The 18,949-nt window shown below is 42.3% G+C and overlaps 1 protein-coding gene and 1 long non-coding RNA gene across 5 annotated transcripts in view; both read right to left on the reverse strand.

The window, feature by feature from the left end:
* Nucleotides 1–1,458: 1,458 nt before the first annotated feature.
* The window catches only part of LOC309494354 (interferon-induced protein 44-like), a 32,462-nt gene continuing 14,971 nt past the window's right edge, over nt 1,459–18,949 (reverse strand). Inside the window, exon 8 of the mRNA XM_082163672.1 lies at nt 1,459–1,708. Within this exon, the coding sequence (XP_082019798.1) occupies nt 1,517–1,708 (192 nt within the window). The 3' untranslated portion in view covers nt 1,459–1,516. The remainder of the gene's footprint in view (nt 1,709–18,949) is intronic.
* On the reverse strand, nt 2,427–13,199 carry LOC309495342. 4 transcript variants are annotated; one of them, XR_014204620.1, is made up of 5 exons: nt 7,916–13,199; nt 6,365–7,328; nt 6,065–6,262; nt 5,848–5,959; nt 2,427–5,195 (listed from the first exon to the last, which is right to left on the reverse strand). It is a non-coding gene; the product is annotated as an uncharacterized lncRNA (long non-coding RNA). The 4 variants fall into 4 exon arrangements; XR_014204621.1 differs by having other exon boundaries at nt 6,365–6,453; nt 7,141–9,535; XR_014204622.1 differs by having other exon boundaries at nt 6,365–6,453; nt 6,586–9,535.

Below are 18,949 nucleotides of genomic sequence, written 5' to 3' on the forward strand. Positions count from 1 at the left end.
GAGAGTAACATGGAGAGACATCTCGGTGGAGACTTTGGTGAATGCTTTTAAAAAAGTATTATTCAGTTCAGTTCTGTGGTCAGTATGTGGATGTAATGTTTTTGTGGTTGACTCCCTATACCCAAAATTTTGTGGAGTTAATTTGGCTGTAATGTGGTTTTTACTCCAAGAAACCGAAACAGCATTTGGTAGAGAAGTGCACAGCTGTAGGCTATGCGTGACCATTGTAGATGCAAATCTTTAATTTTACAGTCTAATGCCAACCCGATATCTTTGTACTGCTTATCTATAGCTATTTCAAGCTTCCATTTGGCACATTCTTTATACACATCTTAGTCTAGGCTACACAAAATTCAGCATTTGAACAAATATTGTCCTTTGGATTTTTAAAATTAAAACTACAATATGGGGTTAGGAGGATTAGGCTGAAGAAAAATACATTGATATGATTTGATTCAAAATAGGCCTATTGGTTGGTTCATTCCACAATCATTTTAAATATGTACAGATTGATCACTCTTTTCTGGAACTTGTTTATTTTTTGAAGCTCGAGAGTCAGATCTCAGCAATTGGTAAACATTACTTCCACTGGACAATAAATAAATAAAGCTTTTGAGTGACACCAGGGCAGGTGTGTAAAATTATAACATCACATTTATTAGGTATAGTTAGTTTTCAACTTGTATTTCCAAGTGGCTGCATCTATTATATTATTATTATTATTATTATTATTATTATATGTTTATTTGACAGGGACATTGCACAACAAATGTGTTGCACAGACCAGAGATAGCTACAAGCTAATTTTCATCAGAAGTCCCTGGGCAGAGGCAAAGTAACAGCAGATTAATACAGTGGACAATGAGCATTCCCACTAATGAGTCCATTCACAATACAAAATACAGATAAAACACATGCAAAAGGATATGAATCTGAAATTCATGCCATCTTACCTCACTGTGAGTCAGCATTTTTCTGCTTTCGGATGCTGCCCTTGAATGTGAAAAAACAGATCAGCAAGGATTGATTTTAGCACACTTCCTAACAGTGTTTTTGCGCCCATTAAAGGGCCGTTTCCAAACGAAAATGAACAACTGAATCCCAGGGCCCTTCCACAAATATTTATTTATTTATATGAGAACAGCAAACAGCAACAAACAATACATCTGAATATCCTTAAACCCAAAATAACACAATATAACAAGAACAATGACTTATAAAGTACATTTTAAGGATTTTTTTAATCTAAAGCAGTTTGAATAGCATATACCTTTTAAACAGTTTACATCCTGATTATGAGCTACATAATAATTCTTAAAACAACATGTAAATCCCTTTATCTCTGTTTACTGGATATTGATATGATGTTATAATAGCATTGTTATACAAATAGAAACTACCACTAACCGCAGATGTAAGTGACTACTACACAGTCTTCTGCATTACTTTAACGTATAGGCTATAGCATTGTTATATCACTGCATGCATAATTTGTCCAGTCAAGAAAACCTCCTGCTTAACATGGAAGCAGGCATACATCATTGTCTACTTGGTCCTCCACATGGTCATTGGCAAAGTTTACAATATTTTGCAATGCATCTAAAATCAGAATATCAGTTGTTGTGTTAGTGGTGCGTTCCTCATGGTAGTTCTTCACAGGATAAATGTAGCTCACAGGAACACCCAGTCTGCCAGAACACTCCTCCATCTGCAAAGAGAACATATAGACATTATGTAGCCTAAGGTTTAATGCCCGACGAGGTGTCTATTGTCAGGTATTAAATGGACGATGGCGAGGCGTGAACCGTCCGACGCGCAGCAGAGGATATATATATATATATATATATATATATATATATATATATATATATATATATATATATATATATATATATATATATACCATGGTCTGGGTAAATACACGATTCTGATTGGCTGCGGGGTGTCCATTAAAAAGTGATAGAGGACACCTAAAGGATTTCTGGTGAAACTGACTGTTTACCGTTCGAAATGAATAAATAAATGCGCTGGCTACATCAGCTGTGAGTAACCGCAACAGGCAGTAAACTGAAGGGTTCTACGAGCTGAGCGGACTAAAAATATCTCCGGTTGCCAAATAAACTCCCTGCAGAACATGAAATCCACGGGGAGGAGTCGGATCCAGATCCAACTCCTCCCACCTTACATACCTAAACCTATAGCAAGCACATTTGGGCCGATTCCGGCTGAAATGCGTTACTGTCGGCATCGTTGAAAAGATAATGGGCCAGAGTCGTGCCGACTGTGTACACAACACTTCTGGCTGACATACGGCTTTTTATGAAGGGCCAGTGTCGGCTTAAAGCAGTTGTACTCGCGCTGGCTCATATACGACTTTTTATGAATGGGCCAGTGTCGGCTAAAAGCAGTTGTACTCGCGCTCAGGGGCGCTGCTAAGGATTTTGGGCCCCATGAAAAGAATCTTGACAGGGCCCCCAACACAGCTGAGACTTTTTTCATATTAATTTACATAAAATCATGGTTTATGGTATTTTGACTATCATTCTCATATATTTAAGTCAATCAGACAATTGAACTCCATCCCATGTCCACACCCGTAATTTGTCCTCTGTAATACTGCACTACTTCAGTACTGTATAATGTATATACTGTGCATAGCTGTACATGTGTCATATAGTGTATTCACATATATTTATATTTGTATGTATGTGAGGCAAAGCCGTGCACCCGCTGCACCCTGCTCTATCGAAACGTGTTAACTTGTCGAAAAATGCTACCGTAGAGACCTGGGGCCTCATGTACAAAGCGTGCGTACGCACAGAAAAGTGCCGTAGGCTACGATCATTGTCACGGGCGGTCCACTAACAATTTAGGCCTACTTACAAACCCACCTTTTCTTGTGAAATATTGGGTAACATACTGTCGACCCTTTGCCTCTTTCCAGGGTTTCCCCAGGTTTGATCACCCCAAATTTAAGACTTTTTTAAGACCTTTTTAAGACCACTTTAATGAAAATTAAGACCTACATCGCACCCATTATGCAGTCGTAAAACACCAGATCAAATCCCAATAATGACTATTACTAACAAATGTTTTAATTAAAAATACATTTATTATTAAAAAAAACTCATTCAACAACACACTGCAAAGTGATGTTTTTGGTAAATATCAAACATTCATAACAATAAACAGATAAACTAACTTTTCAAATCGTCTTAGTAAAGTTTCTCAGCATTCAAATTGCTTCAACCATTGCTTCAGAGGGGTAGACAGATAGGTAAGAGAGATATAGATAGTAGGGGTGTAACGGTTCACAAAATTCACGGTTCGGTTCAATACGATACACTTGTGTCACGGTTTGGTACGTTTTCGATACAGCAAAAATAAATAAATGCCAGAGAAATTTTTTTATTATTATTTTTTTATTATTATTAAAACTAACACACTTTGACCAATGATGGAGCTATAATAGACTCTTCTTAGGAGCATAAACAAAACAGCTCCTTGGAAAAAAAAAAGAAATGTAACCTAATATTGTAGTAGTTATAAACAAAGGTCTATTTTTAGTTCAGATTAACATTTGAGGGCAGCAATTGTATTCATAATGTCAAAATAAAACCGACGTAATGTTACTTGAAGGCATTATAGCCTACTATTCCTGCCAAACTTCAATGGTTGCAGTGAGTGTTACTACAGTAAATCCATGGTGAATGTTGCTGATCTGTGGACACTGGATAGTTAATTCATGGCACAATGTTTCTTCCTGGCTTCCACGCGCTGTTTGATCCGTTAAAAACGGAGAAATGTGAATGTTTCTCACTAGATCTCGAGTCGCAGTAATGTTATTACTTCTGTGGCGAATTCAAATGATTTATTTACTGGATCTCTTATTACCGCTGTGTAACAGTGTGGCTTGATCAAGATCGCTCGCGCTGCACTGGTCCAAACTGATAAGCGGTCCTTCAACCACACAATAACGAGTAGCCCAGTTTCGTTCCGCTTACATTACGTTTGCACATTTGATGTTGGACAATGTTGTGGTCGCGCCGGCGTCTCTTACATTATGAGCGCGCTTGCCACGCGCGACCCGCCTACATTTGAAATAATGAAATTTTGGTCGGCAGGAAAAATGGTCCAACGAACCGTTCGGTTTGAAAATGCGTAACGTTACACCGAACCGAACGACACTTCCCCATTATCCCAGCTAGCAAAAATTGTGCGGGCCGAGAGCGGCCCGATTAAGGCTAAAACAATCGGCCAATCCTCGGCATGAATCTAGGTCCGATTGCTCTGCGAGCGCTCGGTTTTAACGCGGCCCGATTAAGGCTAAAGACACTCGGCCGAGCGCTCGGTTTTAACGCGGCCCGATTGCGGAAACCCGAGTGAGAGGACGTATAGCTCGCCTCCAATCCCGTTCCTTATTTGGGCTTATTTGAACTTTGATTTCCATTCATATCAGGTTAATACTAAAATTGCTTAGCAGCCGTTATTTATGCAAGATAAACAAAGTAAAACAGCACAAGGAAGACAGGTTTCATGTTTAATGCATTTTTTATTGGACCACACTACAAAAATAGGATAAACACACTTTTTAATAACAGATTTGAATAGAATAGAAATATCACAGCATTAATGTAGAATCAAGGAGTTCAAATACCATTTTCCAATATCAACATTTTTAACTTTGAAACATTTAATTCTGGCCCACTGCATTTGAGTTGTCTACGCACACACACTTTTTAATAACAGATTTGAATTGAAAAGAATAGAATAGAACAGAATAGAATAGAAATAATATCACAGCATTAATGTAGAATCAAGGAGTTCAAATACCATTTTCCAATATCAACATTTTCACTTTGAAACATTTAATTCTGGCCCACTGCGTTTTTGAGTAGTCTACGCACACACTTTTTAATAACAGATTTGAATTGAAAAGAATAGAATAGAAATAATATCACAGCATTAATGTAGAATCAAGGAGTTCAAATACCATTTTCCAATATCAACATTTTTAACTTTGAAACATTTAATTCTGGCCCACCGCGATATTTGAGTTGTCTACGTTGTCTGCCTGTTCGCCCTCTGACTTCGGCCACCATCCCTATCAGAGGCTAGCCACAGACACCTGGTGATGAGCAGCTCTGTTTCCTCTTCTGTAGAATCTTTGGTCAGGGCATTGCGGCGGACTGCATCTGAGAAAAACACAAGATAGAAGAGGGCAGCATGACCACGTGATGTTACTCAGCAACAACCAAAACTTAATTTGGATGCAGGGCTCTACACTTACATTTCTTTTTAATTTAAAAAGTTTAGGAGCACAGTCAAATTTAGGAGCACCTTCTGATCAATGACAAATTAACCTACCCATTAAAAGGCGGTATTTGATAAAATGACTTGCCGGGGCATTTTTTTTTTTTAAAGCGCATTTTCTTAACTAAATCACAGCCTTTGTGATTTCATGATAGCACTATGCTATATTATGATTGTAAATGGTTTTAAATAGATCGCGTAGCCTTAGAAAACGGTGTAATAATGTTATTCATGGATTCTCGTCTGTGGAATGCGCCACTTCCGGTATTTTGCCGGTTACTCAACACGGGTAAATTGCTATTGAGGATTTTTTTTAATCGAGTGCTCGACTTTAATCGAGGAATCGTTGCAGCTCTAGTTTCAATGGAGGGTGCACCCATAGAACCTGATCAGGTCAGTCGCACTGGTGCTCCTAAATACTTTGTCACCGTCACAGCCAGTAAATAAATAAATAAATAAATAAATAAATAAATAGGTTGCACTGTAGAGCCCTGGGGTGTCACCACAGTGCAGTTATCCAGCACTGACACTCACCCAGAACCACACTTTTAATGAGTCTTGCCAGCGAAGTGTTCATTGCTCTTTTCAGGACCTGCCCCACAGTGTCTTTAAGAGTCATGCCTCCGACCATTCCAAGGAGAACAGTCTGAAACAAAGACATGTAACTCGTTAGTTATTTAAGGAATATAGCATGAGTGAGAGTGGGGACTGACTTTTAGGAATGATCTGATTAATGCATAATTTAACTCACCAAATTCTTCTTCTCCTCTGGATTCTTTAACGTCTCCTCCAAACATTGTAGCTCCTCAATAGTTGAAAGTAGGAGCCCAAAATGTGTTGGGTCTGGCGTGAAGTCTGGAACTGCTGGAGATTTGTAGGAGCTGCATCAGGATGAGCAACTGCTGCTCTCTGATAGAATCAAGCTGGATGAGGATCTCCTTAGCAATTGCTGTAAGACACAAGAAAAAGCAGGCATAACAGATTAGTAGCAAAACATTGTACGTAGATATGTCAGAGTAAACCGAGAGAGTTCACTTTGTAGAATTCCTACCTGTAGGCACAGCCTCCTGAGAAGACCTGTCTTTTGTGTCTTCCATGGTGTTGCTTTCCATGGTTGTGTTGACATTTCTGCCTTTATAACTGAGGGGATTATAATCAGAGGAAGGTTAAGTTTAAAATAAAAATGTTGAATGTAATATATTTTTCTCCTGGTCCTTATTTTAAATAGGTCATAAAAAATATCAATATTATCGACTGATATGAAACGCTTACATCATGATACAGTTTTCAGTCATATCGCCCAGCCCTAGGGTAGCTAATAAACTTTTCAAACCTGTCTGTACAGACCGCATTTAGCCAAAGGTAATGTTGATGTTAGCTATAAAGTGCGATTTCAGTTTGCGCCATAAAAGTACAACTAGAGGCCAATTCACACCGCAGACAAACGCCAGCAAACACCAACAAAAAAAAGTCACCAACAAAAGTTGGTCGTTGTATTCAGAATGTTATGAAAAATAAGTGTCATGTTCACACTGCCCCAACAGAAACCGACAAACTCAAGCACCCACGGAAAAACACGAGATATTCATTCATTTTAACCAATACAAGTAAAAGATTGCAGCTTTCAGACACAACTTTCTTCTCGTTTTATATTGTTAAATGTCGAGAGTGCATCTGTTACAGGCCCCTGTGCAAAAGGCCATTAAATGCACTTCACGACGTCATACACAGCGTTCACAAAATGGCGGACGGTCTGCACATAGATCTTCACAACCCAGAACATTAATACACAAAATATTTGCAGCATGAACATATGTTGTATCATACCTGTAAAACCAGGAGCAAACGTGTCAGCGTAATCATAATCCCCAGCAACTGTGAGGTCGCCGGCGCAGGCGCAGCTGCTCCTCTACCGTTATAAGAGTCCTCAGTTCATTTTCATAATAAGAGTCCCGATCTCACTCAGCAACAGACATGACCCAGCTTTCAGCAGACCAAAGTCCCACATCATTCCTCTATTTACATAAGTAAAATAAATATTTTCTTACAGGATCAAAATGTGCACATACTTTAGGACAAAACGTGTTTGTTGGCGTTTGTCTGTGCGGTATGAATTGGCCTTAAGCCAGCTAACATTTGTTCCACTTTATTTTCTTCCACAGATCAAAGACTGTGCTCGTAAATATTATTCACGTAAATTGCATTCAATAAAAATGGTGTCTAGCCTAGCAACTAATTCTTTGCCAACTAGCAGAACGAAAATATGAGCTGCTAGCGCAAAAACAGCGCAGCTAACGTTAGTCAATGTTAGCTTCGTTAACTTCGCGCCATAAAAGCTTTCATATTACCCCCATTTGCACTACTTTACTCAGACAAAAATTGTATATTGTTGTCCTAATTAATAGAATTCGAGTTCTGAATTCTTTCTTTTCGTTTCATCTAGGGAAGCACTTTCAAATGAACATGAACAAAGTTTAAACGGATCGATAATAATCAACATTTAATCAGCAACAGTTCGAAATATGTAGGTCGACGTAACTCGATTGAAACTATGCTCGGCGTGAAATGTTGATGCTTTTTAAGGAAATTGAACACAACTTACCTCAAGTTCACTGTAATGACGCAGGATCGAAAAGGGATGATTTTAAGTCAGGCGTTGAGTTTTATCTCACCGAAAGTTGTGCACACGTCTTGCGTGCTGACGCTCGCTGCAGCAACTGTTGAAATCGGCTTCATACCGGTAAACGCATCTGAACCGAGCGCCCAGAGTTTAACCGTCACTGCTGGTAAACATTTGAAATAGCCAGTAAAATGAATTTTAGACTCAGTGTTAATTTTAGACTACCCAACTACTCAGCCGATGCGCGACTGCAATCACCGTGACTGTGCGAGTGATGTCGAGCGCCCATGCATTTTTAAAATACACGTAAAGAATCTTCATGACAACTAAATATTTTTGCTATGGTTATAAATATTAAAAATTGCTCTGTGCAAAATGACTCTATTATTATTATTATTTACCGCATATATTTTGTTTTGGACAACGACATTCGACGAGTATAACATACTAAGATACAGTCAGGAATTTACGTCAATTTTAAAATAATTTTTATGTTAATTATTGCTACATTAAAACCATCCTTGATTTAACCTAAGCCGAGTCATTTCCAGAAGTGGTCCAGATCATACAGCAGAGCCGACCAGTTACGGTGAACATGAATCGGCCCAGTGCTTTACAGCCGTAACAAAAATGCATGTGCCAGAGCGAGCTGCGGGCCACAATCGGCCCGGTTAACACACGCCGATGCCGAGTCTGAGCCGCAGGCGCCGCGGGGCAGCCGAGCTCGGGCCGATTATACATGCTATCTGGGATGTCTCTCCTCTCGACTGATTGATTAGAATGTTGATCCATTGCCGCCGGCGCGAAAACCCAAACTATTGTTTGTGCATACTAGAAATTAGACGTTCTCTGACGTTACGCTAAACCCTGTTGAATTTTCACGTTGTTGTTGTTTTTCCCCCATTTCACCTTGCGTTTGCAGCCAGGTTGACTTTGAATAAATAGGCTAGTGTAATGTGATTTACAGAGGTGGAAGTAACGAATTACAACTACTCACGTTACTGTAATTAAGTAGTTTTTTGGGTACTTGTACTTTTTTGAGTATATTTTTAAATCTGTAATTTTACTTGTACTCAAGTACATATTAAGATAAGTAATCTACTTCGCTACTTGTAAAATCACATTTCGTTACTGAGTACAATTTGAATTGATATTCAAATCTTTGAATGGCATTTCGGTAGCCAATAAAAATATTCGATCGTAAACGGACCAATAAAACCCCTGATATTTGGACTGAATGAAAGCCGCCGCAGTCGCAGCAGGTTTTGAAGAGCTGATCATGAAGGAGGCGAGGAGCTCAGAGTGATTAATGGCTGGACTGAAAGTTTGGAACAACAAACTACATAGTAGTATTGTCAAAATATCTATATTTTACCAGCTGCGCGTTCTCATTCTCTCATCTCAACGACAGCGAGTTTGACACACCCGCCTCCTCTCAGCGCGGGATTGCAGGTAACGTTAGGCCTATTACGCATAATTTTATTAATACCTGCAAGTTTCTATGGCATATTTTAATGGCAAATGTCACGAACAATATTATAACGCGAGGGCACATTCATGTAATCGCAGAAAACTGGACGCGAGCTCTCAAGAGAGGGAGTAAAATCTTTCCGTGGCAGGGGCAGCTGCCACCGGCGCCTGTCACTCGACCTGCCACCGCTATATGCGCCTGTCACTCGACCTGCCACCGCTATATGCGCCTGTCACTAGACCTGCCACCGCTATATGCGCCTGTCACTCGACCTGTCACGGTTATACGCGCCTGTCACTCGACCTGTCACGGCTATACGCGGCTGTCCCGCGACCCGTCACGGCTATACTCGCCTGTCCAGCGACCCGTCACGGCTATACTCGCCTGTCCAGCGACCCGTCACAGCTATACGCGGCTGTCCCGCGACCCGTCACGGCTATACTCGCCTGTCCAGCGACCCGTCACAGCTATACGCGGCTGTCCCGCGACCCGTCACGGCTATAAGCGCTTACCACTCGACCCGTCACAGCTGTATGCATCTGCCTTGCGTCCCATGAGCGTTAAATGCGCCTCTCACTCGAAGTCGAACCACTGTTTGTGTGTGTCACGTGACCCGAAGTTACTGTTAAAAAAACAAAGTTGACCTGGAAACCGCATCCCGATTCTGAATGTTTTTTTTATTTTTTTTTTATTTTTTTTTTTTTTATTAAAATGTAACACTGTTTAGGCAAGATTTGAAAAGCAGACGAGAAGACTGCCAACAGACCAACTGCAACCAGCAATTATAGAATTTTGGGCAAATTGCTGAAAAATCATACAGTAGCCTAACTTATAAGATGGTAAATGGTAGGCTATCACTTTCGACCAATAGGTGGCGCAGTTACGAAATCGATGTGATTTTGAAATCTTTCTGACTTGAAATCTTTTGAATATCCTTTGAATTACAAAATAGTGTATAGGCTACAATAGCTTGGCCGTGACTAACGTCTCAGTCCAACAGTAGCTAGTGCAAGTTTACCTTAAGATAGCATGCGAGGTTGGCTTGATATAGCCTATGATTATTATTATTTATTATTATCATTATTATTATTATCATCATTATCAATATTATTATTGGTATTATTATAATTATTATTAGGCTAAGCCTAGCCTACTACTATATTGTGTAGGCTACATGTAGAATTACAACTAGCCCAAGACATCTTTATTTAACCGTGAGTGACAGGCGCGCATAGCCGTGACGGGTCGCGTGACCATAGCCGTGATGGCGGGTCGCGGGACAGGCGCGTATATGTGACAGGTCGAGTGACAGGCGAATATAGCCGTGACAGGTGAGTAAAGTTGTGACAGGTCGAGTGACAGAGTAGGTGACGGGTCGCGGGACAGCCGCACCCGTGACCGTGGGTGGTAGGCTATAGGTGCTTCAGCACCCCCAAGAAAGACCAAAGCACCCCGATAGCACCCCCAAAAATAATTTCTGGAAGCAATTATATTTTGGCTGTATTCTATGGAAGCCCTGAACCGCATTTTTAAGAAATAATATCTCGTTATTTCGACATAAGAAGTCTTATTTTGACATAATAAATCGTTATTTCGACATAATGGGGACATTCTAATCTGCATTAAGCCACATTAAGCGTTCTTATAATGGTTTTCTATGGGAGGAAAATGCTAAACGTGTAATTAAACGTTGCGTTCATATCTGATTTTTGTACATAGCATAGCCTACTTTGTTATGATTTTAGTATCATAATGATTAATAAATGCACGCACAATTATCCATGAACTTGATTTGAACAAATGTCTTTCAACTTGACGTGCAAAATTCAGAATTAGGCTAAATGAATGTACAGCAATTTGTACAAATAGAGAGTCTATATGCCTACTATTGTAGCCATTAAATAAGCGGATTTAGTTTCATATTTGTTAAAATATTATAGTATTATTTTTTTTCCATTTATGTTGATTTAAGAAAAGTGAACAGCACGAGTAAGATATGCGCAATATATCGAGAGACATGGAGCGGGTCAGACATGATTTTGACTTCATTCAATTTTGTTTTGTAGAAAGCCTTTCTTTAAAGTGAATTTCGTTTTGTATAAATTGTATCTTAATTTTAATAAATTTTTCATCAACCAATTGCCTGGAATCTGATTTAATAAGTAATAGGAAGCAAATATAACGGACACTATAATCATGGAGGCGCCCGCGCGGTCACTTGCATTGCACGTTAACTGGAGCGCATCTCATCCTAACTTAACGAAACTCAGTGTATGCCTCACACAGACATGAGAAATACATCAAATAAAACAAAGCTTGAAATGTCTTTAAACGAAATAATTCAAAAGGAAAAGAAGGCTCCTCTATGATTATGTAATCCATTATGTGCATTTCTCTCTAGGCCTAATTGGCGCGTTCACTACGAATATGGCGATCGTCAACTTCATATTTGCAGCACTAGTTTATTAATAAAAATCTCGCTTGTTGCACGCACACATATTATGTCGGAATAACGAGATATTATGTTGAAATAACATTATTATTATTATTAATACATATTTTATATTTGATTGAATGCAGAATGTTGCGCTTGTTCAATTTAATGATGTTTTATAAACAAAGTTCGGGAGGCGCACGTTCAAATAATCAATCCAATCTACTCGTCATCAAACAATTATGTCTACCCTAATCAGCATGACAAGAAGTATATATATCCACACTGTCAACTCACCTAATATTCCTTGACAGTTTTCCAGCATCCCTCCACCACCCCGACTCCTCACTCTTGGCTTAATCTTTTACAGCCAGGAATACGGGGGGAGTACTCTGGGTTCGGGCCGAATACCAAGCCCGGAGCCCTCTCCTCGGACAGCACGCCAAATACGCATTTATTCTAACTTATTTGTAAGTGTGAACTAGTGAAATAAAATTAAAACTTTAATTGTGGTCATTAAAATAATTGAATATTAAATATTTAGTGGGCAAGTTTTGCTCATTTATATAGGCTACAGGCAGCTCCCCCTGTCAATGATCTAGCACCCCCAGCACAAAAAAATCTCTGGCGCCGCCCCTGGCCGTGACGGGCCGAGTGACAGGCGAGTATAGCCGTGACAGATCGCGGGACAGCCGCATATACCCGTGACAGGTCGCGGGACAGCCGCATATACCCGTAACAGTTCGCGGGACAGGCGAGTATACCAGTGACAGGTCGCGGGACAGTCGAGTATACCCGTGACGGGTCGCGGGACAGTCGAGTATACCCGTGACGGGTCGCGGGACAGTCGAGTATACCCGTGACAGGTCGCGGGACAGTCGAGTATACCCGTGAGTCGCGGGACAATCGCATATAGCCGTGACGGGTCGCGGGACAGGCGAGTATACCAGTGACAGGTCGCGGGACAGTCGAGTATACCCGTGACAGGTCGCGGGACAGTCGCAAATAGCCGTGACGGGTCGCGGGACAGGCGAGTATAGCCGTGACAGGTCGCGGGACAGCCGCATATACCCGTGACAGGTCGCGGGACAGGCGAGTATACCAGTGACAGGTCGCGGGACAGTCGAGTATACCCGTGCCAGGTCGAGTGACAGGCGCATATAGCGGTGGCAGGTCTAGTGACAGGCGCATATAGCGGTGGCAGGTCGAGTGACAGGCGCATATAGCGGTGGCAGGTCGAGTGACAGGCGCATATAGCGGTGGCAGGTCGAGTGACAGGCGCATATAGCGGTGGCAGGTCGAGTGACAGGCGCATATAGCGGTGGCAGGTCGAGTGACAGGCGCCGGTGGCAGCTGCCCCTGCCACGGAAAGATTTTACCCTTACTGGCTCTCAAATATACGAACGAACTGGACTCGGATATTGAGTGTGCGCTCTCGGACTGTGTGTCATATCATGTGCAATCGCGAATCTCTCCAAGTGGTTCTCACTGCAGACTCAAATGACGTCCAGCTCCAATCTCTCCATGCTCTTGAATTAAACGCTGTCAAAAGTTATGAAAAATCTAGTCTTTTTGCAAATTAAATTCAGTTTGAATTGAAATCAAGCTTCCTTGTGCTGTGTGTGAGCTATTGCAACAGTTCACGTTACCCTATTGTAAAGACAAATACACTGAGTGAGTAAATATTAGATTATTGTAATGGTTATTGATCAATGTTTAAATATGTAAACAAAAGCCTAAATTAAAATCTCACCTTATAAAGTGGACGTGTCTCTTTAGAAGACTTGAATTAAACTTTTCCATTCAAATAGATTACTGTTACAATGAGTGTTGTGCTTTTCAATGCTTGAAAATAATGATTGCCTTGATAAAATGGATGGACAAAAATTTAGATATTAAAATATTTAGTATGTAGTAGTTTTCCCGATGGTATTAAAAATTATAGGCTAGGCCTACTGAATATTGACATATTTCAAGGTGTCATATTGAAGTTTGTGGTGAGATCTGGTATTACTCTCACTTTCCTGAATAACCCCTGGTATCACTGTGTCTAGGTGGTCTTTTGCTGTCAGGTCAGAATAGATATAACTCCCTCATTAGCTTGTTATAATTTATACCAGTAAATCTAGGTGTAGTCCCTACACTCCCAGGAAACAATAATAAACATCATTTACTAGACATATGAATAAAAATCATGCTTACCATCCAGCAGAACTTCTCTTGGAATCCTTGTTTTCTTTGTTTAGAAAAGGATCAATAAATTGCTCTGTCTATTGCTTTTTAGAACTGTTTGTAATAGCTGAAGTAAAAACTTAACAGTGATTGTCTTTTAGAAATAAAAATTTATTTATACAAAAGATTAAAACACTGGTTACACAAAATTAAAACTCGTAGCAAATTAAAAAGAAAATGTTACAGGTTATAAAACTTCAGCTTATTCAATCTCAACAGGGCAGTCCTGTATGAGTGAATATTACAAAGGCTAATTACCTTGATGCAGTTCAAGCAATTGGAGTAAATACGAACTTGTTCTCATCCGAGGTTTCTCAAGTTACAATAATACAGCAGAGCAAAATTAAACCAAACGAAATTCAGCTAGATTTAAACTAGAAGAGATTTGATTTCTCTCTAGGGATGCAATCGACATCAAAATCAAAAATGCAGCCACGTACAGTCGAAAATGCAGTCATATTTATACGGAACTGGGTTACATTGTTCTAATACAGTTTCTTGGGTTTTTTCCAGAGGAACTCAGTCTCATGACTGAGCCTTGCAACATCAATCGTCTCTTGCTTCAGACGGGGGTTTTCGCTGATATCTCTGTTTCCCATATATGGGTATTCTTGCGTCCTTTCCGTCCTCTGCGCTTTGGGCTTCTATGTATGTGTGTGCGTGCATATGTGTTTGGAAGTGTATTTGTAGGTTCGCAATACCTATTAAAATTCACAAATCCTGCTACAAGTTAGAAATTCCAGTATCCACTAATTAATGTCCTTTGACAATAAGGTAAAAACGTGTTAAAAGTAGCTATTTTCTACATAAATCTATGATTTTGTTGAATATTTTTATTGGTAATGCATTAACTATCGCCAGCTAAAAAGTAATTAGTAACTAGTACTCTGAGTAGTTTTTGAGAAGAGTAATTTGTACTTTTACTTAATTACTTTTTTGACACCAGTACTTTTACTTGTAATTGAGTATTATTTCAGCAATGTAACGGTACTTGTACTTGAGTACAAATTTTCAGTACTCTTTCCACCTCTGGTGATTTATGTATAGCTTAAGTTAGTGAAGTCAAGCTGTTTGTGTTGCCTGGATACAATTTGGGCGGACTGAACCATTTTATGATAATCGAGAGGGGGAGAGGGGCCCACGGACGTTTGTGTTTCCTAAACAAAAAAAACAAAAAAATGACACCAGGAAACAGCAAATAGAATAATTTAAAGTTAATAATTTTTACTATCAAATTTTTTTTTTTTAGCACCACAATTTTATTGGGGGCTTCTCTGGGCCCCCTCTTAGGGCCCCGAGAATCGTCATCGTTTACCCCCCCTTTACAGCGCCCCAGCTCGCGCTGGCTCATATACGACTTTTTATGAGTGGGCCAGTGTGGCTAAAAGCAGTTGTACTCGCGCTGGCTCATATACGACTTTTTATGAGTGGGCCAGTGTCGGCTAAAAGCAGTTGTACTCGCGCTGGCTCATATACGGCGTTTTATGAGTGGGCCAGTGTCGGCTAAAAGAAGTTGTACTCGCGCTGGCTCATATACGGCGTTTTATGAGTGGGCCAGTGTCGGCTTAAAGCAGTTGTACTCGCGCTGGCTCATATACGGCGTTTTATGAGTGGGCCAGTGTCGGCTAAAAGCAGTTGTACTCGCGCTGGCTCATATACGGCGTTTTATGAGTGGGCCAGTGTCGGCTAAAAGCAGTTGTACTCGCGCTGGCTCATATACGGCGTTTTATGAGTGGGCCAGTGTCGGCTAAAAGCAGTTGTACTCGCGCTGGCTCATATACGGCGTTTTATGAGTGGGCCAGTGTCGGCTTAAAGCAGTTGTACTCGCGCTGGCTCATATACGGCGTTTTATGAGTGGGCCAGTGTCGGCTAAAAGCAGTTGTACTCGCGCTGGCTCATATACGGCGTTTTATGAGTGGGCCAGTGTCGGCTAAAAGCAGTTGTACTCGCGCTGGCTCATATACGGCGTTTTATGAGTGGGCCAGTGTCGGCTAAAAGCAGTTGTACTCGCGCTGGCTCATATACGGCGTTTTATGAGTGGGCCAGTGTCGGCTAAAAGCAGTTGCACTCGCGCTGGCTCATATACGGCGTTTTATGAGTGGGCCAGTGTCGGCTTAAAGCAGTTTTACTCGCGCTGGCTCATATACGGCGTTTTATGAGTGGGCCAGTGTCGGCTAAAAGCAGTTGTACTCGCGCTGGCTCATATACGGCGTTTTATGAGTGGGCCAGTGTCGGCTAAAAGCAGTTGTACTCGCGCTGGCTCATATACGGCGTTTTATGAGTGGGCCAGTGTCGGCTTAAAGCAGTTGTACTCGCGCTGGCTCATATACGGCGTTTTATGAGTGGGCCAGTGTCGGCTAAAAGCAGTTGTACTCGCGCTGGCTCATACACGGCGTTTTATGAGTGGGCCAGTGTCGGCTAAAAGCAGGTGTACTCGCGCTGGCTCATATACGGCGTTTTATGAGTGGGCCAGTGTCGGCTAAAAGCAGTTGCACTCGCGCTGGCTCATATACTGTCACGGTTCATGGATTCATTGGCTCGCCCTTGCTATGTGTGTGCGTGTTGTATGAATGGGCGTGGCTCATCAGCACGGCTCGTTATCGCTGATGAGCTGATCAACGCCAGCTGTTTTGAATGAGGATGTCCTATATATTGTTTGTCACCTCGTCTTGTCTTTGTCAGATGGTTGTGGAGGTTCCCAGGCACAGCTCACAGTTCTCTCTCCCTCGCTCCAGTTCCCGATTTCCTGTTCTGAGATTCGTCTGCCTGTTCTGTGGATTGGACACTAGTTCCTGTGTTCCCGTTCTGAGTTTCGTCTGCCTGTTCTGAGGATTGTCTGCAGTTCGTCCGTTGCTGCCTGCTCACTGAGTCCTGCGTTGCCGAGCCTGTCATTCTACTGTTTGCCTGACATCTCAACCTGCACTGCCATTTCTATTGTGTTAATAAACACCAGTATTCACTTGCTATTGAATCCTTGACTTTTCCTTCGAGCCATGACAGAACCATCTGACCAGATCATGGATTCAGCGAGTGCGGTTACATTTGAGCAGATGTATGCCGATAATCACGCCCGTATGGACCGTCAGGATGAACAGATCGGTTCCTCGGGTCGGGCGATACAGGCTCTGGTAACGCAGGTGTCCGAGCTCACCTCTCAATTACAACGTCTGAGGCGTCCCACTGCGCCAGCACCGCCCCCGCCTGTTCCCCCGGAAAGTAGCAACATCAACCGACCGGAGCCGCGCATCCCCACCCCCGAGAGATACTCTGGAGAACCGAATATGTGCCGAACTTTTCTAACCAAATGTTCGATTTACTTCTCTCTTCAGCCTGTGACGTTTTCCTCCGAGGAGAGTAAAGTGGCACTGGTGATGACGCTGTTATCTGGACGCGCGGCTCTGTGGGGAACAGCGGTGTGGAAGAATCAACATCCATGCTGCTCCTCGTTCCAAGCACTCGAGCAAGAGATGAGCCGCGTTTTCGATCGCGCGGTCGCCGGACGCGAGGCGGCTCGCCAACTTGCCGATCTCCGACAGAACAACAGCTCGGTTTCCGACTATTCCATCCAGTTCCGGACGTTGGCCGCCGAGTGCAAATGGAACGAGGAGGCGCAGTGGGACTTGTTCCTGCATGGGTTGGCTGATCGTGTTCAAAAGGAGATCTACACGTTGGATTTACCCAAGACTCTTGATGGACTGATTGAACTGGCACTACGAGTCGATGCACGATTACAACAGAGAACGAATCGATCGTTCCAGACTCCAGTGGGGGATTTTGCTGAATTCCCCAGTCTCAGGGGAGTGAACACGGTCAGCCCCTCGGACGATCCTGAACCCATGCAGGTAGGTCGAGCTCGGCTCTCCCGGGAGGAGAGAGAACATCGCCGTTCGAGAGGTCTGTGTCTCTACTGTGGAGAGGCCGGCCACTTCATTTCCACCTGTCCTTTAAAAGGCCAAGCCCGGCGGTAGGACGGAGGCTACTGTCGGGCGGGATATCCTTGGCCAGACCCTCGAACGCCACCCTCCTCCCGGTGAGACTCATGTGGGCAGGCCACGCCTTCAACGGCCAGGCGCTGGTGGACTCAGGAGCGGAAGGGAATCTGATGGACTTTTCCTTGGCTCAGAAACTTCACATCCCCATCACACCTCTTGAGCACGGTATCACCATCCACGCACTAAATGGACAGGAACTTCCGGGCATCACTCACATCACTGGACCCATCACACTGATCACTTCGGGTAACCACACTGAGAGGATCTCACTCTACCTCACTCAGTCACCTCACGCTCCCATTGTCCTGGGTCATCCGTGGTTGGTGAAACACGGACCCAGGATAGAGTGGGGTCAGAACTCCGTGTCCAGTTGGAGCAATCAATGTTATGCCTCATGTCTTTCGTCTGCTGTTCCGTCTGTTTCTTGTTCTGTGTTGCAGGAGGAGCCAGTGAATCTGTCTAACGTGCCACCAGAGTATCTCGACCTGAAGGAAGTGTTCAGTAAGTCTCGGGCTGCTTCTCTTCCTCCGCATCGTCCCTATGACTGTGCTATAGATCTACTGCCAGGTACGTCTCCGCCTAAGGGCAAGTTATATTCGCTTTCTGTTCCAGAAAGGGAGGCTATGGAGAAATATATTTCTGATTCTCTAGCAACGGGATTCATCCGTCCTTCCTCTTCTCCAGCGGGGGCGGGATTCTTTTTTGTGGGGAAGAAGGATGGTTCCCTGCGACCTTGTATTGATTACCGGGGGTTGAACAGCATCACGGTAAAGAATACTTATCCTTTGCCGTTGATGTCTTCAGCTTTCGAGAGGTTGCAGGGAGCATCAATCTTCACAAAATTGGATTTACGTAATGCATATCATTTGGTTCGCATCAGGAAGGGG

The sequence above is a fragment of the Leuciscus leuciscus genome (genome assembly GCF_965113295.1).
Source record: "Leuciscus leuciscus genome assembly, chromosome: 3".
NCBI lineage: Eukaryota > Metazoa > Chordata > Actinopteri > Cypriniformes > Leuciscidae > Leuciscus > Leuciscus leuciscus.